The 16,913-nt window shown below is 39.5% G+C and overlaps 5 protein-coding genes across 6 annotated transcripts; 1 reads left to right on the forward strand and 4 right to left on the reverse strand.

Annotated features, from left to right (window-relative positions):
• Window positions 1-1,231: 1,231 nt before the first annotated feature.
• LOC6644380 lies at window positions 1,232-2,122 on the reverse strand. Its single transcript, XM_002066641.3, has 3 exons — window positions 1,973-2,122; window positions 1,776-1,902; window positions 1,232-1,710 (listed from the first exon to the last, which is right to left on the reverse strand). Exons 1-3 carry the CDS (start codon window positions 2,044-2,046, stop codon window positions 1,447-1,449), a joined length of 465 nt encoding a protein of 154 aa, XP_002066677.1. The 5' UTR covers window positions 2,047-2,122; the 3' UTR covers window positions 1,232-1,446.
• Window positions 2,123-2,760: 638 nt separating this feature from the next.
• On the reverse strand, window positions 2,761-4,377 carry LOC6644381 (probable serine hydrolase). The gene is made up of 3 exons (XM_002066642.4): window positions 4,155-4,377; window positions 3,866-3,946; window positions 2,761-3,779 (listed from the first exon to the last, which is right to left on the reverse strand). Exons 1-3 carry the CDS (start codon window positions 4,237-4,239, stop codon window positions 2,929-2,931), a joined length of 1,017 nt encoding a protein of 338 aa, XP_002066678.3. The 5' UTR covers window positions 4,240-4,377; the 3' UTR covers window positions 2,761-2,928.
• Window positions 4,378-4,648: 271 nt separating this feature from the next.
• LOC6644382 (WW domain-binding protein 4) lies at window positions 4,649-6,193 on the forward strand. Its single transcript, XM_002066643.4, has 4 exons — window positions 4,649-4,735; window positions 4,792-4,864; window positions 5,038-5,765; window positions 5,830-6,193. Coding segments are annotated over exons 1-4 (1,041 nt in total). The 5' UTR covers window positions 4,649-4,733; the 3' UTR covers window positions 6,068-6,193.
• Window positions 6,194-6,279: 86 nt separating this feature from the next.
• On the reverse strand, window positions 6,280-7,505 carry LOC6643886. The gene is made up of 3 exons (XM_015178013.3): window positions 7,205-7,505; window positions 7,037-7,135; window positions 6,280-6,965 (listed from the first exon to the last, which is right to left on the reverse strand). The coding sequence occupies exons 1-3, from the start codon at window positions 7,433-7,435 to the stop codon at window positions 6,825-6,827; spliced, it is 471 nt and encodes a 156-aa protein (XP_015033499.1). The 5' UTR covers window positions 7,436-7,505; the 3' UTR covers window positions 6,280-6,824.
• Window positions 7,506-8,555: 1,050 nt separating this feature from the next.
• On the reverse strand, window positions 8,556-9,989 carry LOC26529849 (COP9 signalosome complex subunit 5-like). Of its 2 annotated transcripts, none has more exons than XM_047010697.1 (3): window positions 9,768-9,989; window positions 9,330-9,707; window positions 8,556-9,255 (listed from the first exon to the last, which is right to left on the reverse strand). In XM_047010697.1, the coding sequence occupies exons 2-3, from the start codon at window positions 9,634-9,636 to the stop codon at window positions 9,167-9,169; spliced, it is 396 nt and encodes a 131-aa protein (XP_046866653.1). In that variant the 5' UTR covers window positions 9,637-9,707; window positions 9,768-9,989; the 3' UTR covers window positions 8,556-9,166. The 2 variants fall into 2 exon arrangements, with proteins under 2 accessions (XP_046866653.1, XP_046866652.1); XM_047010696.1 differs by having other exon boundaries at window positions 9,327-9,707.
• Window positions 9,990-16,913: the final 6,924 nt, after the last annotated feature.

Genomic DNA, 16,913 nt, shown 5'->3' on the forward strand with positions numbered 1-16,913 from the left:
GAAGTTTTGTGAAACGTCAACTCGATGTGGCCCACGAAGTCGAAGTAGATCGGTTTTTTTTTTTTTAAAGAAACGTCGTTAAACGAACAACAACCAACAACCAACTGATATCAAATTGTACAGGTGCTGGTGGTAGGCAAAGAGGAGTGGAGTCCAGGTAAAATGTGACGAGGAAAAACAGTGAAAACAAATAAGAATATCAAAAAAATATTGAACAACTCACGAAAAATGTAGAGCAAAAAAACAGAAACCGTGAAGCGTACTCAATTCGGATGTGTCACACTCTCTTTCTACCCTTGCAAATTAAGATTTTAATGGTTTTCGCACTAATCAGAAGAGCGATCAATCTAAGCGTCACCTAACCTCAAAAAAAACAACCCAAAAATTATCTCCTATGATGATCACCAAACCGATAATGACAATTTGACTACCTTAATTCTAAAGCAATTTCTACTTATCGCTATAACGAATATACCCTTATTGTAAGGGCAATACGGGTAAGTACAGTACAATTCTGGTGGAGACACATACAAAGATACCGTGCGGTGTGTTGTCTTTGTATTGGCCCATTGAGTGATGACGGTAGGTACTCCATTTCGTCAAAGAAAATGAAATAGAAATGAAAATGGAATGGAAATGGAAATGGTAAGGTGTCGTTGACAATGGTTACGATTGTTGTAGATAGTTTGAACAGCAATTTGTTATCAACCAGAAAACCAGAGACGTGGGCGGGCGTAGAACTTGAAATAATCAAGTATTTTACCTCGGACTAAAAACTAGAGCATGAAAAATGTGCGCAAATTTTTGTATTAACGAGAAAAGGTGATTCTAAGTTTTTGAAGAGCCATTAAATTATTTCTTATCGCCATGTTTGAAGGAAAAGATCCCCCTGACATCTACGCCCATATCCTCAAGTGATTGACAGCAGGTATCATCGACTGATCGTGAGGTGTGCGAGCGCGTGTGTGTGTGTGTGTGTGTGTGTGGCACCTTCCTTGGCTTGCTACGCTCTTATCTGTCCACTGAAAAACCTCATTGTAATTTACTTTGATGTTTGCTCGACTTGTGTCTGGGCCATTAATTGATTTATTACTGTAAAGTTTTTTCTTTTCAACTAATTATGGATATTGCCAACTAATTGGGAAATTGTGTTTGCCAAGATGTATTCTATGTATTCGAAAACCAAACATATACTCAGAATTCACTTACTTACGTTGATTGATACCTCCGATCCCCCCCAACTCAAAAGCCACCCCTGTGTAAATTGTGTCTTTTTCGTCATTTATTCTTTTCAATTTCTGTTGACATTTTTCGGAAAGAAACTTTTTATTTATTCAGCTTGCACCTCGGAAACAAACAAAAAGTGAAGCTATTCCATATAAAACACACAAAGACAGATAGGTCGATAGACAGCCACAAAAAAAACTCTGTCAGTTAAACAAAGTGTCAAGTCGGCTGTTGTTGATGATGATGATGATTATGCTGTTGCTGATGCTGCTTCTCAATGACATTTTGCATGACCAATTCATAGAGATTATCGTCTTCGTCGTCCACGTCCAAGTTTGCTGGCAGTTTATCTGGTTTTCCTTCATGCTTTTTCTGAATACCCTCAAGTTCCTTTTTGTAGTTATCCATTGCCTGTTGAAGCAGCTTTTCCACTGGCGAGTAAGTGGTGCGAGATCTCAAGCGAGCCTTGGCTATTTCCAGAGACTAAAAGACCTAAATTCATTATTTCTGTCATTTGCAAAATTTAACATATTTATCCTATTAATAACCTTTAGAGTATTTGTATTCCGTAATAGAGCCTCTTCGTAGGATAATACTTTTGTTGCTGGCATATTTATCTTGGCTTTATCTGCCAGTTTTTCCTTTTCATTTTCCAATTTTTGCTCTTCAGTCTGTCTAAAAAATTTGAAATTGAAACGTTAATTTTTACCGCCTCTAACGGTTATTCGTTTGTCATTTAAGTTACACTCTTTCCAATTTGTTGTCAATTTCTTCTTCTAGTGCTGAGTATTTTTCATTTATCTCTTTGATCAAGTCCATGATGAAATTAATGTTTGCTAAAAATGAATTTAAGTAAAATGAAATAATATAAATAAGTTACCCTAGCAACGGCCAAATTGATTTGTTTTGATTAGCCAAGGCGTTGCCACACCGCAAAAGAAAGTTCAGTAGTAAAAGGGCTGCCATTCTCTAAACGTTATTTTTGAAAAAAGAAAAAGTCTGGAAACTTCGTTTCATTCTGTCCACCAGACAATTTAAAATTTTATGGTTGTTTTTATTATTATTGTAAAGCTTCGTTAATAATTGGATATAAGATTGGAGCTGATTATATTTATGATATAATATTACTCTATAACCATTGTCCGCCTATTTGGCAAGTCTTTAGATTTCAATAAAGCCAACATTTTAAATACATTGCATCTATAAAAATATGTTAGTATCTCAGGACAGGCAAAATATCTTAAGACTGTGATTGAAGCTTTTTTCGCAAATCCGACAAAGATAAGAAGATTCTAAGTTAGAAAGCAGATTCTAAGTGTTCACCCGACTTCTCAAACAGATTCTAAACCCAAAACATATGATTAAGGCTTGGGAACTGTATAAATGGAATCATCAGACTACAAAAGAAACATATCATCTTCATAAATTCCGAAAGAGTAATGGACACGCTATAACAAGCGATTCAAAGTACAATAGGTTTATGACAAACCCAAAATGAAAACTTTTTTGTTTGTCTCAATAGAGATAAGATTGTTAGGGTCTTTTGTTGTTTTTAATACTCGCTCAAGCATTCTGATATTAGCAATTCACCGCCTTCACTTACTTAGCTTAGTCACATTCGTATTAACTAATTTACATCCATACATATCTACAGTTAGAGCCTCCTACTTAAAAATAGCTATCGCATCCATCGATCCCCGATTACTTGTCACTTAGAAAATTATTGATATAAGGAGCCACACGTTCAGGTGTGACCAAATGGAGATGATGGGTGCCAGGTACTTCGACGTATACAACAGATTTAGCATGTTCCTTTAGGATGGCTATCACATCAGCATAAACTTCGGGCATCTCAAATTTCATGCCCGGTATTCCACGTATGTTCAAAACTTCACAACGAATTTGCCGCGCATAGGCTTTAGTCTGTTCAGCCGTGAACATGCCCAAGAGACTAACTTTCAGACGAAGATCACGTGCGAAGAGATAACCTTCGTTGGCACCGGGATGATTTGGATTTACTTGCATGCCTCGTTTCATTAGAACTTTCACAGCCGTCTCATCCACTGATCCATCGTAGGCATCCAGCACCAACTTGATCATCTCATCGTAGCTATAGCAGGGCAACTTGCTGGCCGGCAGCGTTTCATAATCGAGGAATTTGTCTAGAGCCTTGCCGGTACCTTCGGCCATGCGTTTCACTCCCCTAACTGTTGGTCCAGCAATATCAATGTTGATCAATTTGGCAACTTCATCCGGAAAACTAGCCGCATACATAAAGGTCAATGCTCCGCCCAGCGAATGACCCAGCAGGATGACATTTTGCCAATTAAATTTTCGAACTATTCGACGAATCAGACAGATGCCATCCCAAAAGATGAAGTATTGCATGCCCTGGGGATAGTGCGACGATTTGCCATGGCCAGGCAAATCAATAGCCAAAACGGAATGATCAGCACTGAGCAGCGGACACAGTCGATCAAAGCTGCCGCAATTGTCCTGCCAGCCATGAAGGGCAATGATTGGTTGTCTATTCCGTGAACCCCACCATTTTCCTAGAAAGATAATACAGATTGATACGAATTTACTTAGTCATGCTGGTAAGTGATAATTTCAATATGAGTAATTCATTCATTCATACCTGCGACAGTTCCCCAGGGCACGTCTATTGAGAACTCCTCCCAGCTGTCCTCACCTAGGTTTAATACGCCATTGCTGCAATCTGATAACATGAAATGAAATAAACTACAATTAATTTTGCGATGGCGCGATGTGGAAAACCGGTTTTTTTTTTGTTTCTGTTTTTTTTATTGTATTTTCGGATGTCTGGCGAAATCTTTCATATCTGACGAAATCTCTGCCAACGACAAACAGGTGAGACTTCGGACTCGGACTAATCACCTACTTTTCTTTCCTTCTCTCACACTTACCCGATTTGTTGTGAGACATGGTAGTTGTTGTTGCTGTCCCAGTGCCGTTTAATGACGTTGTTGTTGCCACACGTGCCTGTGCCATGTCTCAAGTGCCAATGTTTGCAAGATTATGCGAAATTTCGGTATACCTGGGCACTATATATTTGCTATTTGGCCGACACGGGCTTGCAGACAAAACAAAATCGAATCGCCAAAAGCAATGGGCAGCTAACAACACAATTATCTATGTAAATAGTTATCTACACCGTATTAATAGAGATGCGCTTCTTTTCGATAACTCATTCAATGCGAGAAGATTGCAAGATTATAGGAATATTTGTTTATCTCCAATCCAATTGGAGAGTACCAAATGATAAATGTAGCACATACTTTTTGAGTTCAAGTTCCCTTACGACTCGTCATTATGCCATTTGAACCTTTTTAATAACCAGTCAATCATCGATTTATTTGCACATCTCTATTGCAGTATTTCGATATGTTGTTGCTAAAACAGCATGGTCACACTAACTAGTTTGTGTACAAAATTTCAGGAAACTAAGTCGAGTTTAACACAACGTTCTTTTGTACAATTTTAACATGTAAGTGCTTTTTAAAACTATGCCATGTAGAATTTACGAAACATTTCAATTCTTAGGACTGAATACTGGAAGTCTAACGAGAGGAAATACTGTGATTTTTGCAAATGCTGGATCAGCGACAACAAGGCCGTAAGTGTTGATACTCAATAAAATCAACTTTAGCTTTATTTTTTTTTTTTTTTTGTATTAAGTTACTTCCATGTGATTTATGGAAGGATTATTTGGCCTTCCCGTATCGAACAGGTTAACGCCACAGCGACAACTTTAGCTTTAATATTCTTCTTCCATCTAATCCTGGACAGAGTGTGGCCTTCCACGAAAGCGGCAAGCGACACAAACTAAATGTGGCCAAACGGATCACGGACATCAGTCGCAACAGCGAGAAGTCGGAGCGGGAGCGTCAGAAGATGGATGCAGACATACGTAAAATGGAGGAAGCTGCCATGAAGTCATATGCCCAGGATATTCACAATCGTAGTGATATGACGGCACGTTCAATCAACACAGTGATCAATGCCAGCACGTCCACCAGCGGTATCACATCCTCCTCAACAGGTTATCGAATGCAACGGCAAGTGGATCCCATGCGTTTGGTGGGTGACTCCGATGATGAGGATGGAGATGAAAGTCGTCGTGTTGGTATAACCAAAGTGACCGAATCTGTGGTGCCGGATGCCTCGCTCTGGGTGGAAGGAAAATCAGACGAGGGCCACACCTACTATTGGAACGTGAAGACAAATGAATCCGTCTGGGAGCCCCCCAAAGAGGGTTATCTTTCGTATGAGGAGTACGAGCGCATTAATCAATTGGCTTTACATCAGCAGGAGCTGTCACAAGAGCAGGAATCACTAAAGTTTCGTGCCAATGCCGACGAGGAAGTTGCCCGTGTAAACCGGGAACGTCTGAAGGCATTCCGGAAGCCAGAGGCTGCAAAAGAAAAGAAACAAAAGGAGGAGAAACGGCAAACATTTAAAACGGAAGAGGAGGCAGCCACCAATGAGATTGGTCAATGGCAAACAGTTGTTGTCAAGTAAATACCTTTAATTTGCACCACAGCTTAGCATGTAATCTATCCAAATGATTTTTATTTTCAGGCCTCCAGAGAAGCCGATTGATTGGGAATTGCCAAACTATGATAATTATAAGCCTGCACCTGTTGTCCCACAACCTGCGAATGATGCAGAGCCTCCAGTTAAACGGTTTAAAGAGAGGACAGTGACTGCTTTAGCAGCCGATGAGGATGAAGCGCACAGTGGAAGCTCCTCTTCAACTATGTTTAAAAAACGGAAATTTGGCAACAAAGGCAATGCACGTAAACGTTTGGATGATTAGTACAAATATGTTATTGTAAAAATTAAGTTAACTAGTAAACCGTAGATGTCAGGAATTACTAACATACCATTCAAATTATTTTGGTAATTAAGAAATTTTAAAACTTGTATATGGCTACATACAAAATCTAAAGTGTTTAGCTCTTACAGACTTTGAGATCGGGTTATTTATATAGATGGGTTAGATGCGGATAAAGAGTATTTATATTTATTGGTTTTACAAACTTTTATTGATCAAAAGTTACAAATATTTATGCAATGTTGTTCTGGCAAAACACCAAATTCTGAAAGGTTATCATGGTTAACAGAGAGAACTTTAACTTTATCCCGGACAATGGTAGCCCGGATAACCGTGGTCCAACTGAATACATATATTTTATGGGGTCTGATTTGATTTTTCATACAGCAAGAAGAACACTACACCTGCCTCGGCACATAGCTCCTTCTCAACGAATGGCAACTGGCTTATGGCACTACGTCCATATGCCTCCAATTTATGGTTGGAAAGGTGCTGGACGGTGAAGCTGGTTATGCCGGCATCCAACCCGAACACCTTCTTTAGCACCTTCTCCGATGACGTTAAGAACTCCCATAGTAATTGCAGCGTGTTGTAATTGGAAGCATTGCACAGCGTCTCGATCTCGTTTAGCTGGCTCGTAAAGGTCGCCCTTTTAAAAGGAGTCGCAAGTATTGCCTCCACACTAACCGATTCGAAGGGCTCCTTCTCCATGTTCAACTGGCTGACAAGATGGGTGGAGTCAAACACCACAGGAGGTAGAAGCACGGACATTCATCCGGTCGCGGTCCGACACCAGTGCCACAATATTTTTATGTCGGCGTGGTGGCACTTGTTGCATAACCAGGACTATTGCGTCAGTCACCTCGTCAGCTTTAGTCAGCTGGAGCATCAAAAAATATTATATTAATATTAACATAATCTATGTATACATATTTTGTCAATTGTACTTACAAATCTCTTCGTCTCCGGACTACAATTTAAGCAGCAGTTGACAGCGTAGACCAGATTTATGCCTCCCGTATTAAGATTTGTCAGCACCACTACAAAGATCTGCAAATGTATGTGAGACACAAGGGGTAAATTTGGATGCAGGACTCCTTGGATAATTATTGGATTTACCTTGTTGACAAAAGGAACGGAGTGGTGCCAGAACTCATCAATGTTGAGACTGTATGGCACCGACTCCTTCATCTCGCAAAGTGCATCCGGGTCAAAATAGGCTCCTTCCCAAATTCTTTTTATTTTCGCCTCCATCTGGGCCACGATCTTCGCTTGAACATCCTGCTCCAGATTGCCAAGACCAGGAAGGGAGTCCAAGTAAAAATTCTTGTTTTTGTATGAAAACGACATTTTATATATTAATTATTATCTTTTTTCGTTTAAAGTGACGCTTCCTTTTAAGTGTCTTAAAAGCTGGTTTTTAAACACTTATTTTTTAACAGTTGTTTTTTAACACTTGTTTTGTATGTGCCGCCAACATTACTCTCCAGTGCTGGAGACTCGATTTCAAAATGGCATCGGAACACCCACTGACCATCTGAGCCATTGCCAGCTAAGGAGTTGGAGTTGGAATGTGGATTCATGTGGAAGAGCAAGGATGGCCAATTAAAATACTTTTGGAAATCGTACCCCAGTCGAGGATGACGCCGGTGTCCTCCTAAATCCTGCCGTGGATTTATACAAGTATTTAATTCAAATGTATGAGTACGAATTCAAATAATGTGTTCAATGTGGCCCTCAATTGCAAGTTGAGCTGGTACCCCTCCCACAAGTTGTCAGGATAATATGCGACACTCCTCCTGAAATACGAGGTCGAAGAAAGAACCCCACTGCGGGACCTTAAACAGCGCAACATCCCGTTCTGGTGGGACTACTAAGAGTATGTCTGTAAGAGACACCAGCCAGTTCCTCGCAGAAGGAAGCCCTTCGAGAGAGACACCGTAGAAAACACGCTCTTTGAAATTTACTACCAATATTTCATTCAAAGCATTGGAACACGCTTCCGCGTAAAGGACTCCTGGCTCTACGTCGTGAGGATGAGCCCGCAGGAGTAGAAGTTGGTAAACTTTATGCGTCGCTTAAAGTAGCACCCGTTTCTCACGGTGTATAAAGTGAGGCAAATTCTTGACTTATCTTATGTATAGGGGTGCAAGCCAATCAAGTTCAGAAAGCCTTTCGTATGTTTGTTTTTCAAATATTATTATATTTTTTATTTATATTAACAATATTTCTTGTACAGTGCGAGTCTCTCACAGACCAAATATACATGTGGAAAGTGTATTAAACGTTTTTAAATTATAGAAACTTATCAAGTCAGACTTTTGGGCAAATTTTAGTGAGAGCTATATTATAGAATAATTTAGGAACAACTATCTTGTCTAAAGTAATATGTAATAAAAATTGTTACACATTATATATGTATTATTCAGAAATCAATAACAGTTCATTAATTTATTTCATTAATTTGTACAGCATTTTGGTCCATCTATTAACCAATAGATTTCCATATCACCCTTACCCTTAACTTGACAAATCCTCGCGTTTCGACTTCATAGCCCAATTTGTTTACCTTCATAGCCGTGTAATTCGATAATTGTATTTTCCATGGGCCACAGCTGCTCTCCATGCGGGAAGCTGCGTTTACGGTATCGCCAAACAGACAATATCTCGGCACCTTTTGGCCCCAGAGACTGCCCTATAGACGACAGATGATTTCCTCATCCAATGCAGAGAATACTTTATTTAATGTGGTCACCGCTTGCATGGCATCCTGAATGCTATTCGAACCACAATCGTAGACATTTAATACATCAATAAAGATCACGAAGACCTCTGCGAAACTCTGGCACACATGTTCTTCACTCTTTCGCATGCGTTCAATTATGGGCCGTGAAATCTTGGAGTATAAGAGCTCATCCCCCTAAGGTTTCCATGAATCAGCTAATTCCAAAGATTTCTCCAGCTCATCTGAACGCTGCTCTTCCTTTTCGACCATTATCTCCAGCTTGGAGCAATGTTGCCAACCGCCCAATTTGCCCAGACCGACCTCATTAAAGAGCTTTTCTTTGACAATTTGCGCGATTAGATCATGTATAAACTCAATGGTAAGACGGCTGCAATCACGTGTAGCCTTGGATTATTCTCCGAACGTTTCTCATTAACATCAATACCTGTTGAATGGAATGATAATGTAAATTATAAGATACAATACAAAATATAAAAGGTTTGCATAATGTACCACGACCTGAAAAGTTTTTACTTTGCTCCAACTTGCAGACTAGGCCGAAATCCACGAGGATCCGGAAGAGTTTTCCTTGGGTTGCTGTATAACTGTTGGGATATGTGCGAAAAGCACCGAGACACACTTTTCCAGCAGAGACAGTGCGCGCGGGCACAATGGCCACGAACGGCTCTTGATAGGTGTGATTGAGCATTTGAGTGGACACATCGATGCCAGGCAACCAACAGAAGTAACCTGAATGGCTGTGATACCAGCTAGCGGAATGCTCCATTCGTCGCACCTCCTTGGCGGCTTCCATGTAGGCTCTCATGTGCTCGTAGGCTTGGGCCTGAGCATTTACCCGAAGTTCCCTCAATTAGTAAAGCAAAAGTCCATAACAATCTGAAATTTGCATGTCATTTAACGGGGGTTTTGGTGACACACACCGAAGATCCAACTCACCATGCATAACCAATTTGAGCAGAGCCAATTCTGATATCTTAATGTCCATAAAGAAATGGGGGTCCTTCTCCCATGGTTTGGCAGCGGTAGCGGAAAATTTCATCGTAGCTGGGAAAGGTTTGTATATTGTTCTCCAGCTCCCAAATGGTGGGCGCCCTTGTTTACAATACACGAAATGCTGGTTATGTTTACAAATTGTATTTTGGTCCTCTGTTGCCGTTGCCTTTTAAATAACGATAATGTTGTTATCGATGGTGCTGGCTCGTTAGTTAGAAACATAGCTGGAAAGTTGGCAGGAAAAAATAAAAAAACCGAGCTAGTTCTTGGAGAGGTTCCGGTTCCGGGAGCAAATTTGAATTATAAAGAAGAAAGTGTCAGGTGTCCTGCGATTGCAGGAAAAATTCGAAAACTGTGGCAGCGGGAACTCTAGCTTTTTTCGCATATTAAGATATGTATATATTTGTAAGTCTGTATTGTCCCAAACATTCATTAATATTAAATAAAATTAAAATTAAATTTCAATTACCACCCAGCTGTCTAACTTCAATAGATCAGAGAGAATATTATCCGAGCGATACGGAAGGTATTCACAATATAGTATTATTGGATAATTCATTCATTCTTGAATGAAAAGACAATATATAAAATACACCTTTTTCCACTTTTTTCCCAGGTATTGCGCTTTTTTTAGTTATTTTCTTGAGTCGATTTAGTCAGTGGTTGGAATTGGACCTTAAATCAGTGTTGCCGAATCAGCTACTTTATAGCTGGTTTTGGCCACTTTTCAAGGCCGATTGCTACAAAAATTATAAAACAGCTATTAGTTAGCTATTAAAAGTGAACATTGTTGAAATTAAATCACTGAAGCACAATTTTATATCGCCGGATGATGACATCAATGTGCTAAAGAGTGACTTTAAAGCTTCCGTTAAGAGAGATCTCTATCTTGGTGTTCATCGATAAAAAAAAACTGTTTTCATTTTAGCTACTTTTTTTAGGCTATTTTTTAAGAAATTTTAAAGCTAGCTACTTTTGCTGGAAGTTTTGGATTGGGTGGTTGCGTCCAATGTTCAAAATTTTACGGCTAATGTCATTTTTTTTACGGCTCGGGTGGATGGTTGCAGTTCGGCTCATCGGTTGCAGTTTGCCTTATCGGTTGCAGTTCGGCTCAATTGTTCGATTCAATGGTTGCAGTTAGTATCATTCGTATGACGTTGGCATCAATTGCTCGAGTTCGAACTCGCGTTGTTGTTGTTTTTTTCTTGTTTTTTTTTTATTGTTGTTTTTATTTTTGAATTGAACGGACGTGCTGCGGATTGTCGTTTGGAAATTATTATAAACTAATTGTTTATTCTATTTGCGCGAAAGGGAAACGGGGCACAAATGTAGTAATGGTCGCTTTTAAATAAATGGAGCGACAACTTATTCAATCTACATAAACAAATAAAAAATTGTTTGCGCGCGGTAGTGCTTCGTTGCAATATTGCATAAAAATATTTGAAAAAAAAATTAAACGATTGGGCTGTGCGGGTAGCCCGTCGCTGTTTAGTTTGTTTAAACATTTCAAGTTCTGACTCAGGAAACAAGTGTAATCTAGTTTTTTTTTTGAGTAAAGAAACTTGGTAATTGCAATAAAACGGACGCAGGGCAAACGGAAAAATTTACAAAATTCAAAAAGAATTTAATTAAAGAAAAGCGAAGAAGAAGAGCGCGCGAGTGCAATTCAATTGCTGTTGTTGTGTGAATCAGTGCAGGCAGCGTCGGCGTCGGCAGAGCGTTCTTGCGAATTCAATTTACGAAGAAGGGGGGGGAGAAAGAGTGTGCAAAAAGTGTGAAAAACAAAATCGTCCATCAAAATAAATAGCAACAAAACAAAAAAAAAGTTTTTATTGTCACACATTTATGCGTATATGTTTATGTTCAACAACAACTAAATACGTAACTGCGGACGTCGGCGTCGCCGCCGTTGTTGTTTGTTGACAAGAGGGGGAAAGGTCAAAGCTGCACAACGTTACGTCAACATTGTCTCTCCTTTGTTGTTGTGTTTCATTTTTGTTTGCTGATCTTCGGGCCAAAATAAATCAGTCAAAATTCAGTTCGTTTACGTTTATAACAGCGCCGCCCCCCACGCTGCTGACAAATATCGGTCCGCTGTTGCACCCTACGCTCCCTACGCGGCTGAGAATCGCAGCAGCAGCAGACACCATCAGCAGCAGCATCTGCCTTCAGATACGGAGCAACTTAACATCGATTGCAGCAGCAGCAGCGGCAGCGGCACAGAGCGTGGGAGTGGAACTGAAAGTAAACCAGGTAGACCAGGTCAGCTAGTATCTTCGTTACCTGCAATTTCAACGGAAGCGGCCAAACTAGAGAATAGCAAGAAAATGGCTGCCGTAGTGCGAAACAAGAAGCCAGACGACAAATTTCTCTTAGCTCTGCGGGAATTGGTCACCAATGGTTCGAATGGCGGAAACCGTCAGTGCTTCGACTGTGGCCAAAAAGGACCGACTTATGTGAACATGACCATTGGCTCCTTTGTCTGCACACGATGTTCGGGTGTTCTGTAAGTATCTCTAAGATAATGTGGGTTGGTTTTTAAGATATGTTGGTTGGTTTTTAAGATGGGTTAAGTATGAGCTCAATATAGAAAGATCCGCCATGGAATGTTAGGACACGTCCCGATAATTGCTCTTTGTTAGTCCAAACCAACTTGGATCCATAGCAAAAGGTATTGGCGTTTCCCGTGTGACTTCTCCTTCAACTTTTGATTAGCTTATCAACAATTTCTTTACAATTGCCCATTACTTTATCAATCAAATTGTCGAAAGAGAGCGGAGAGTGGATTGACCGATAATTTAGCAATTGTGGATGCAATGACCGCCAGCTGCTGCTCCATCTCCTCATTACTTGGCCCCCATCGAAAAGTTTGTGTGAAAGCGAAAGCAATTTCATACCATTTCCTTTTTTTGACGAGCAATTTTTGTGCAAATGCAAATCGAAGACAACACACACACACACAGTAAAAACAACAACAAAACATTTAAGCTTTCAATTTGATGTCGCTTGATGGACGGGGGAGGGGGAATGTAGCACGGGGAACCGATTTCCACTTTTGGCCTCAAAACGAAAGCAAACAAAAAGTTGTAACTTTCAATTTAGCATGCGATTCGTGTTCAAGTCATAAAAATTGAAATCAATTTGAAGGGTTACATACAGATTAGCAAATTAAGGTCATCTCTAACTCGACAATGATTTGATTTACGCATTTCCGGATTGCATTTCCCACACACTATGCACATGCTGGGCGCCCATATAGTGCTCTAGTTAAGGAGCCGACCACCGACCCCGATCCGGCGATCCAAACAATTGTTTCAGCATTTACTGTAAGGCGGGGCAAGTTCCTTAATTTAAAATGCAATTTCCTGCAAACTCGTCGTCTCGTCTGATATTCGATATTCGTCTTAAATGAATGATTCATTCAATGTCCCCCTTTTTGGTTTGGAAAAGAAAAATATGTTGGATATGTAAAAAGCCGCAGAAATGCCTCCTGACAAGGGACACAAACGACCAGCAAAAACCAAACGGCCAGAAAGAAAGAAAAATATTCCATTTCTTATGTGTGTATGCAACGAACTCGGGATACCCTGTAGACGGAATGCATATTGAAAGAAATATTAGTCATTTGACTCTTTTGCAAAGAGAATACACCACCTAGCTGATAGATAGTGATAGGAAAGGTTAAGAAAAGGATATACTAACTGTTTACATATACAATTTCGATCTTAATCTACCCCGTTTTTCGACTCACAATCGTAGAGTATGAGGAGGGAAAGAACTTTGAAACCCCAAGACAATTTTGTTGAGCTCCGGCGATTGAGGAATGGGAATGGGACGTGGTATTGGACACGATGGGGAATAACAGGGGAATGGAATAGGTACAGGAGGAGGAAACCTGTCAAGCAGCTTTTGCGCATATTTTGCAGACAAATTGTTGTTGCTGTTGTTGTTGTTACTCCTGCTGCAGTTATACTTTACCCTCAATCAAGCGGCAGCGTCATTGGCACCATCTGGCTGGCTTTGGCTTTGGCCCACTCATCAGAGCAGCAGGCAGGCAGACAGACAGAAAGAGAGACTGACAGACAGACAGACAGAGGCATAGAGAGAATCGAAGTCGGTAAAGCTTGTCAAGAAACTTGTTGATTAGATAAGGCGAAAGCAAACATGGAGGTGCAGAGCAAATACTGAGCTACTTTCTCACACACTTCTTCTCCTCCTCCTCCACCTCCCCCTCTCCTCCTTGTCATAGTCATCGTCATCGTCAGCTTATGCGTCAGCCATATGGGGTTTTAGGTTGGGCCATTTACTGTTGCAGTCGCAGTTCTTTTTCAATCCACAACCTTTATGCCTTTGTCCCTCCATCTCTCTCACTCTCACATATGTGATCATGTATCTAAATTACACACACGCACACACACACACACACACACATATTTTGTTTTTTGTGGTTTATATGTAAATTTTGTCGATTATGAAACAACATGAAAATAAACATAAATCGTGTGGACAGAGAGAGGGAGAGAGAGAGACAGATACTGTGAAGTGAGAGGAGGAATGGCGGGGATAACTGAGGGCCCACTTTCACCCGGCACACACACAGCTGTGTGTGAGTGTGTGTCGGCCCGTTTTCACGTTTTTATTTCTTGTATTTTTCGTCGTCGCCTCGAAAATCAACAAAGAAACTAACCAAAAAGAAAAACTAAGAAAAATAATCACAAAAAGCGAAAAACAAAAAAAAAAAAAAAACAACCTAAACGTAATGACAATTAAATACTTTTCTTTGCCCATTTACATACCGCACTCGTATATACAGTAAACACTCTTTTGGGCCGACACCAAGACAATTGAGTGTGTTATCCGTATCTCAAGGTATCCACGTAAAGAGCACAAATGCATTTTTTTTGTATTCCTATTTAAGGTTATGACTCAATATCAGTCGAAAAACTATAAACACAATTTAAATGTATGAGTGTTATACTTTTTATTGCAAAATTGTTTGGACAAAAGTAATGTTCGTTAAGCTTATATTCACTGTAAATAGAAATTAATACACGTAACTTATACAGTGAAATTATATTATTTAATTGACTTGAAGTTGACTATTCACTAAAATTCAAGTTCGTGGTGAATAAACATGGCTCATTTTGTTGAACATGTTCACTTATTATCTTTTTCGATGTGAGTCGACTCACTCATTTTGTTTACTGCCCTGTTGCTTAGTTGCTCACTACATTCACTCACTTGTTCAGAAAAAAAGAGAACAATTGAACAAAAAGAGCAATCGGTTGCTGAGTTTGGTGAGCAATTCTTGTCTGTTCACTCATTAGCGTTTTGCAGGGTATTTTTCACATATGTAGATTAGCCATTTACCCATTTTAAATACAAACATGTCTGAATATAGTGAACAAATTTAAATTATAAACTCCCAAAACTATTCCCAAACATGTATTTTGGCTTCAAATCAATTGATTTTTAAACTACAAAATTCTAAAAAGTCATCGATAATATCTAACAGTGTTTCAAAAGTCAGTTTCCCACCGTTCTCCACTTATTTCAATAAATATATCTGCATGTATATTTATGTTTTCCTACCATAATTAGTTCGTTATATACGGACACGACTGTACTTATAATTTTACCATACATATGAGGACTCTGAAAGTATCTTATATATCTTGACTTGTCTTTTCCGCGGTGTCACATTTCACACACTTGATTTTCCTATGTGCATTTCCAGAGGGGAACTTCTAGTGTTTGGCTGGAAGTCACAAGATGCAACTGCAAGCACTTGTTATTTAAGAGGAATCATTTACAAAATACCATTCGACATTCCCTAGGTGTTATTTTTAGACTCCATAGTGAAACTATTGAAAACGACAAAGATAATTCGATCAATAGACATAAACTTGACCGTTTATTTTCGATGAGAGTGATGTTAAGTGAAAAACCGATAAAAAATCCATAAATATGAAATGCTACTACAAATATTAATGAAAAGCAATAAACAAAACGACCCACTACTTTCCTGCCTCCCACCACTCCTCATGGATGAATAGTAAAGTGGACACAAGTATACATTTGTGTTATTAAATGTTTTATAAGGAGACACTCCCTAGCATTTTTTACCCATCAATATTTATAAATGCAAAAAGGTTAGTCCCGCTTATTAGACTCTCCTACAAACATACATACATACATATGTATGTACATATAGATGTTCCTTATTCTCAAAATCCAACAAAAAAAACTACTAATAGCCACTCTCTCGATTCCACTAAGGTCGAAAATTGTGAATCCGTAAACAATAGAGCGTGGAGAGGGCAGTAGTATGGGGGAGGGAGAAGAACTAGTAAGGTGGGGATCGAAGTACCATATGCATATATACAAACATTTTTGGGTTGTGAGGGAGGTGGGGGTTTGAGGGTGACCCGACAATTACTGCGCAGTTTTACTCAGCTCGTCGATGTCGTAGCATATATACAATGAATATATGTAAGTATGTTTATACATAGACAGACAGACAGACAGAAGGTGTCGTTGTTGTAATTGCCGTCTGTTTGTGTCTCTCTTTCTTTGTGTGTATGTTATTTGTTTTTGCCTTGAAATAGAGATTTCAATTCTATTAATAATGCAAAAAGCGCCAAGTGAGACAAAACACAACACTCTACGTTTTGTACATACAAATGCGATGAGACGAAAGCCCTAAGTGCAATATAATGCGGCAAAAGAGAGAAGAGTAGAGTAAAAAAATCATTGCTCCAGTTACTTTTTCTTTTTGGCGAAAGAAAATAATGCAAAAATTGTATAAATAACAATTTTTGGCGCCCAATGTGGGGCATACGACAATATTTTGCTTGACCAAAGCTTGATGGTCCTTTAACAGAGAAATAAAGGCTCAAGGCTCTTTAGGCAATTTACAGCTGTGACACACACTCAAACACACACACACACACACTTATGCACAGACGATGACATTATTAAAATATTCATAGAGCCCCCTAGTGGAGAGGGAGATAGAAAGATTCACCCCATCCAGCTGGTTCTGGCCAAGTTTAATTTATTTGGTGCGACAGTTCTGCGCCAAAAAAA

The sequence above is a fragment of the Drosophila willistoni genome (assembly GCF_018902025.1).
Source record: "Drosophila willistoni isolate 14030-0811.24 chromosome 2R unlocalized genomic scaffold, UCI_dwil_1.1 Seg167, whole genome shotgun sequence".
Taxonomy (NCBI): domain Eukaryota; kingdom Metazoa; phylum Arthropoda; class Insecta; order Diptera; family Drosophilidae; genus Drosophila; species Drosophila willistoni.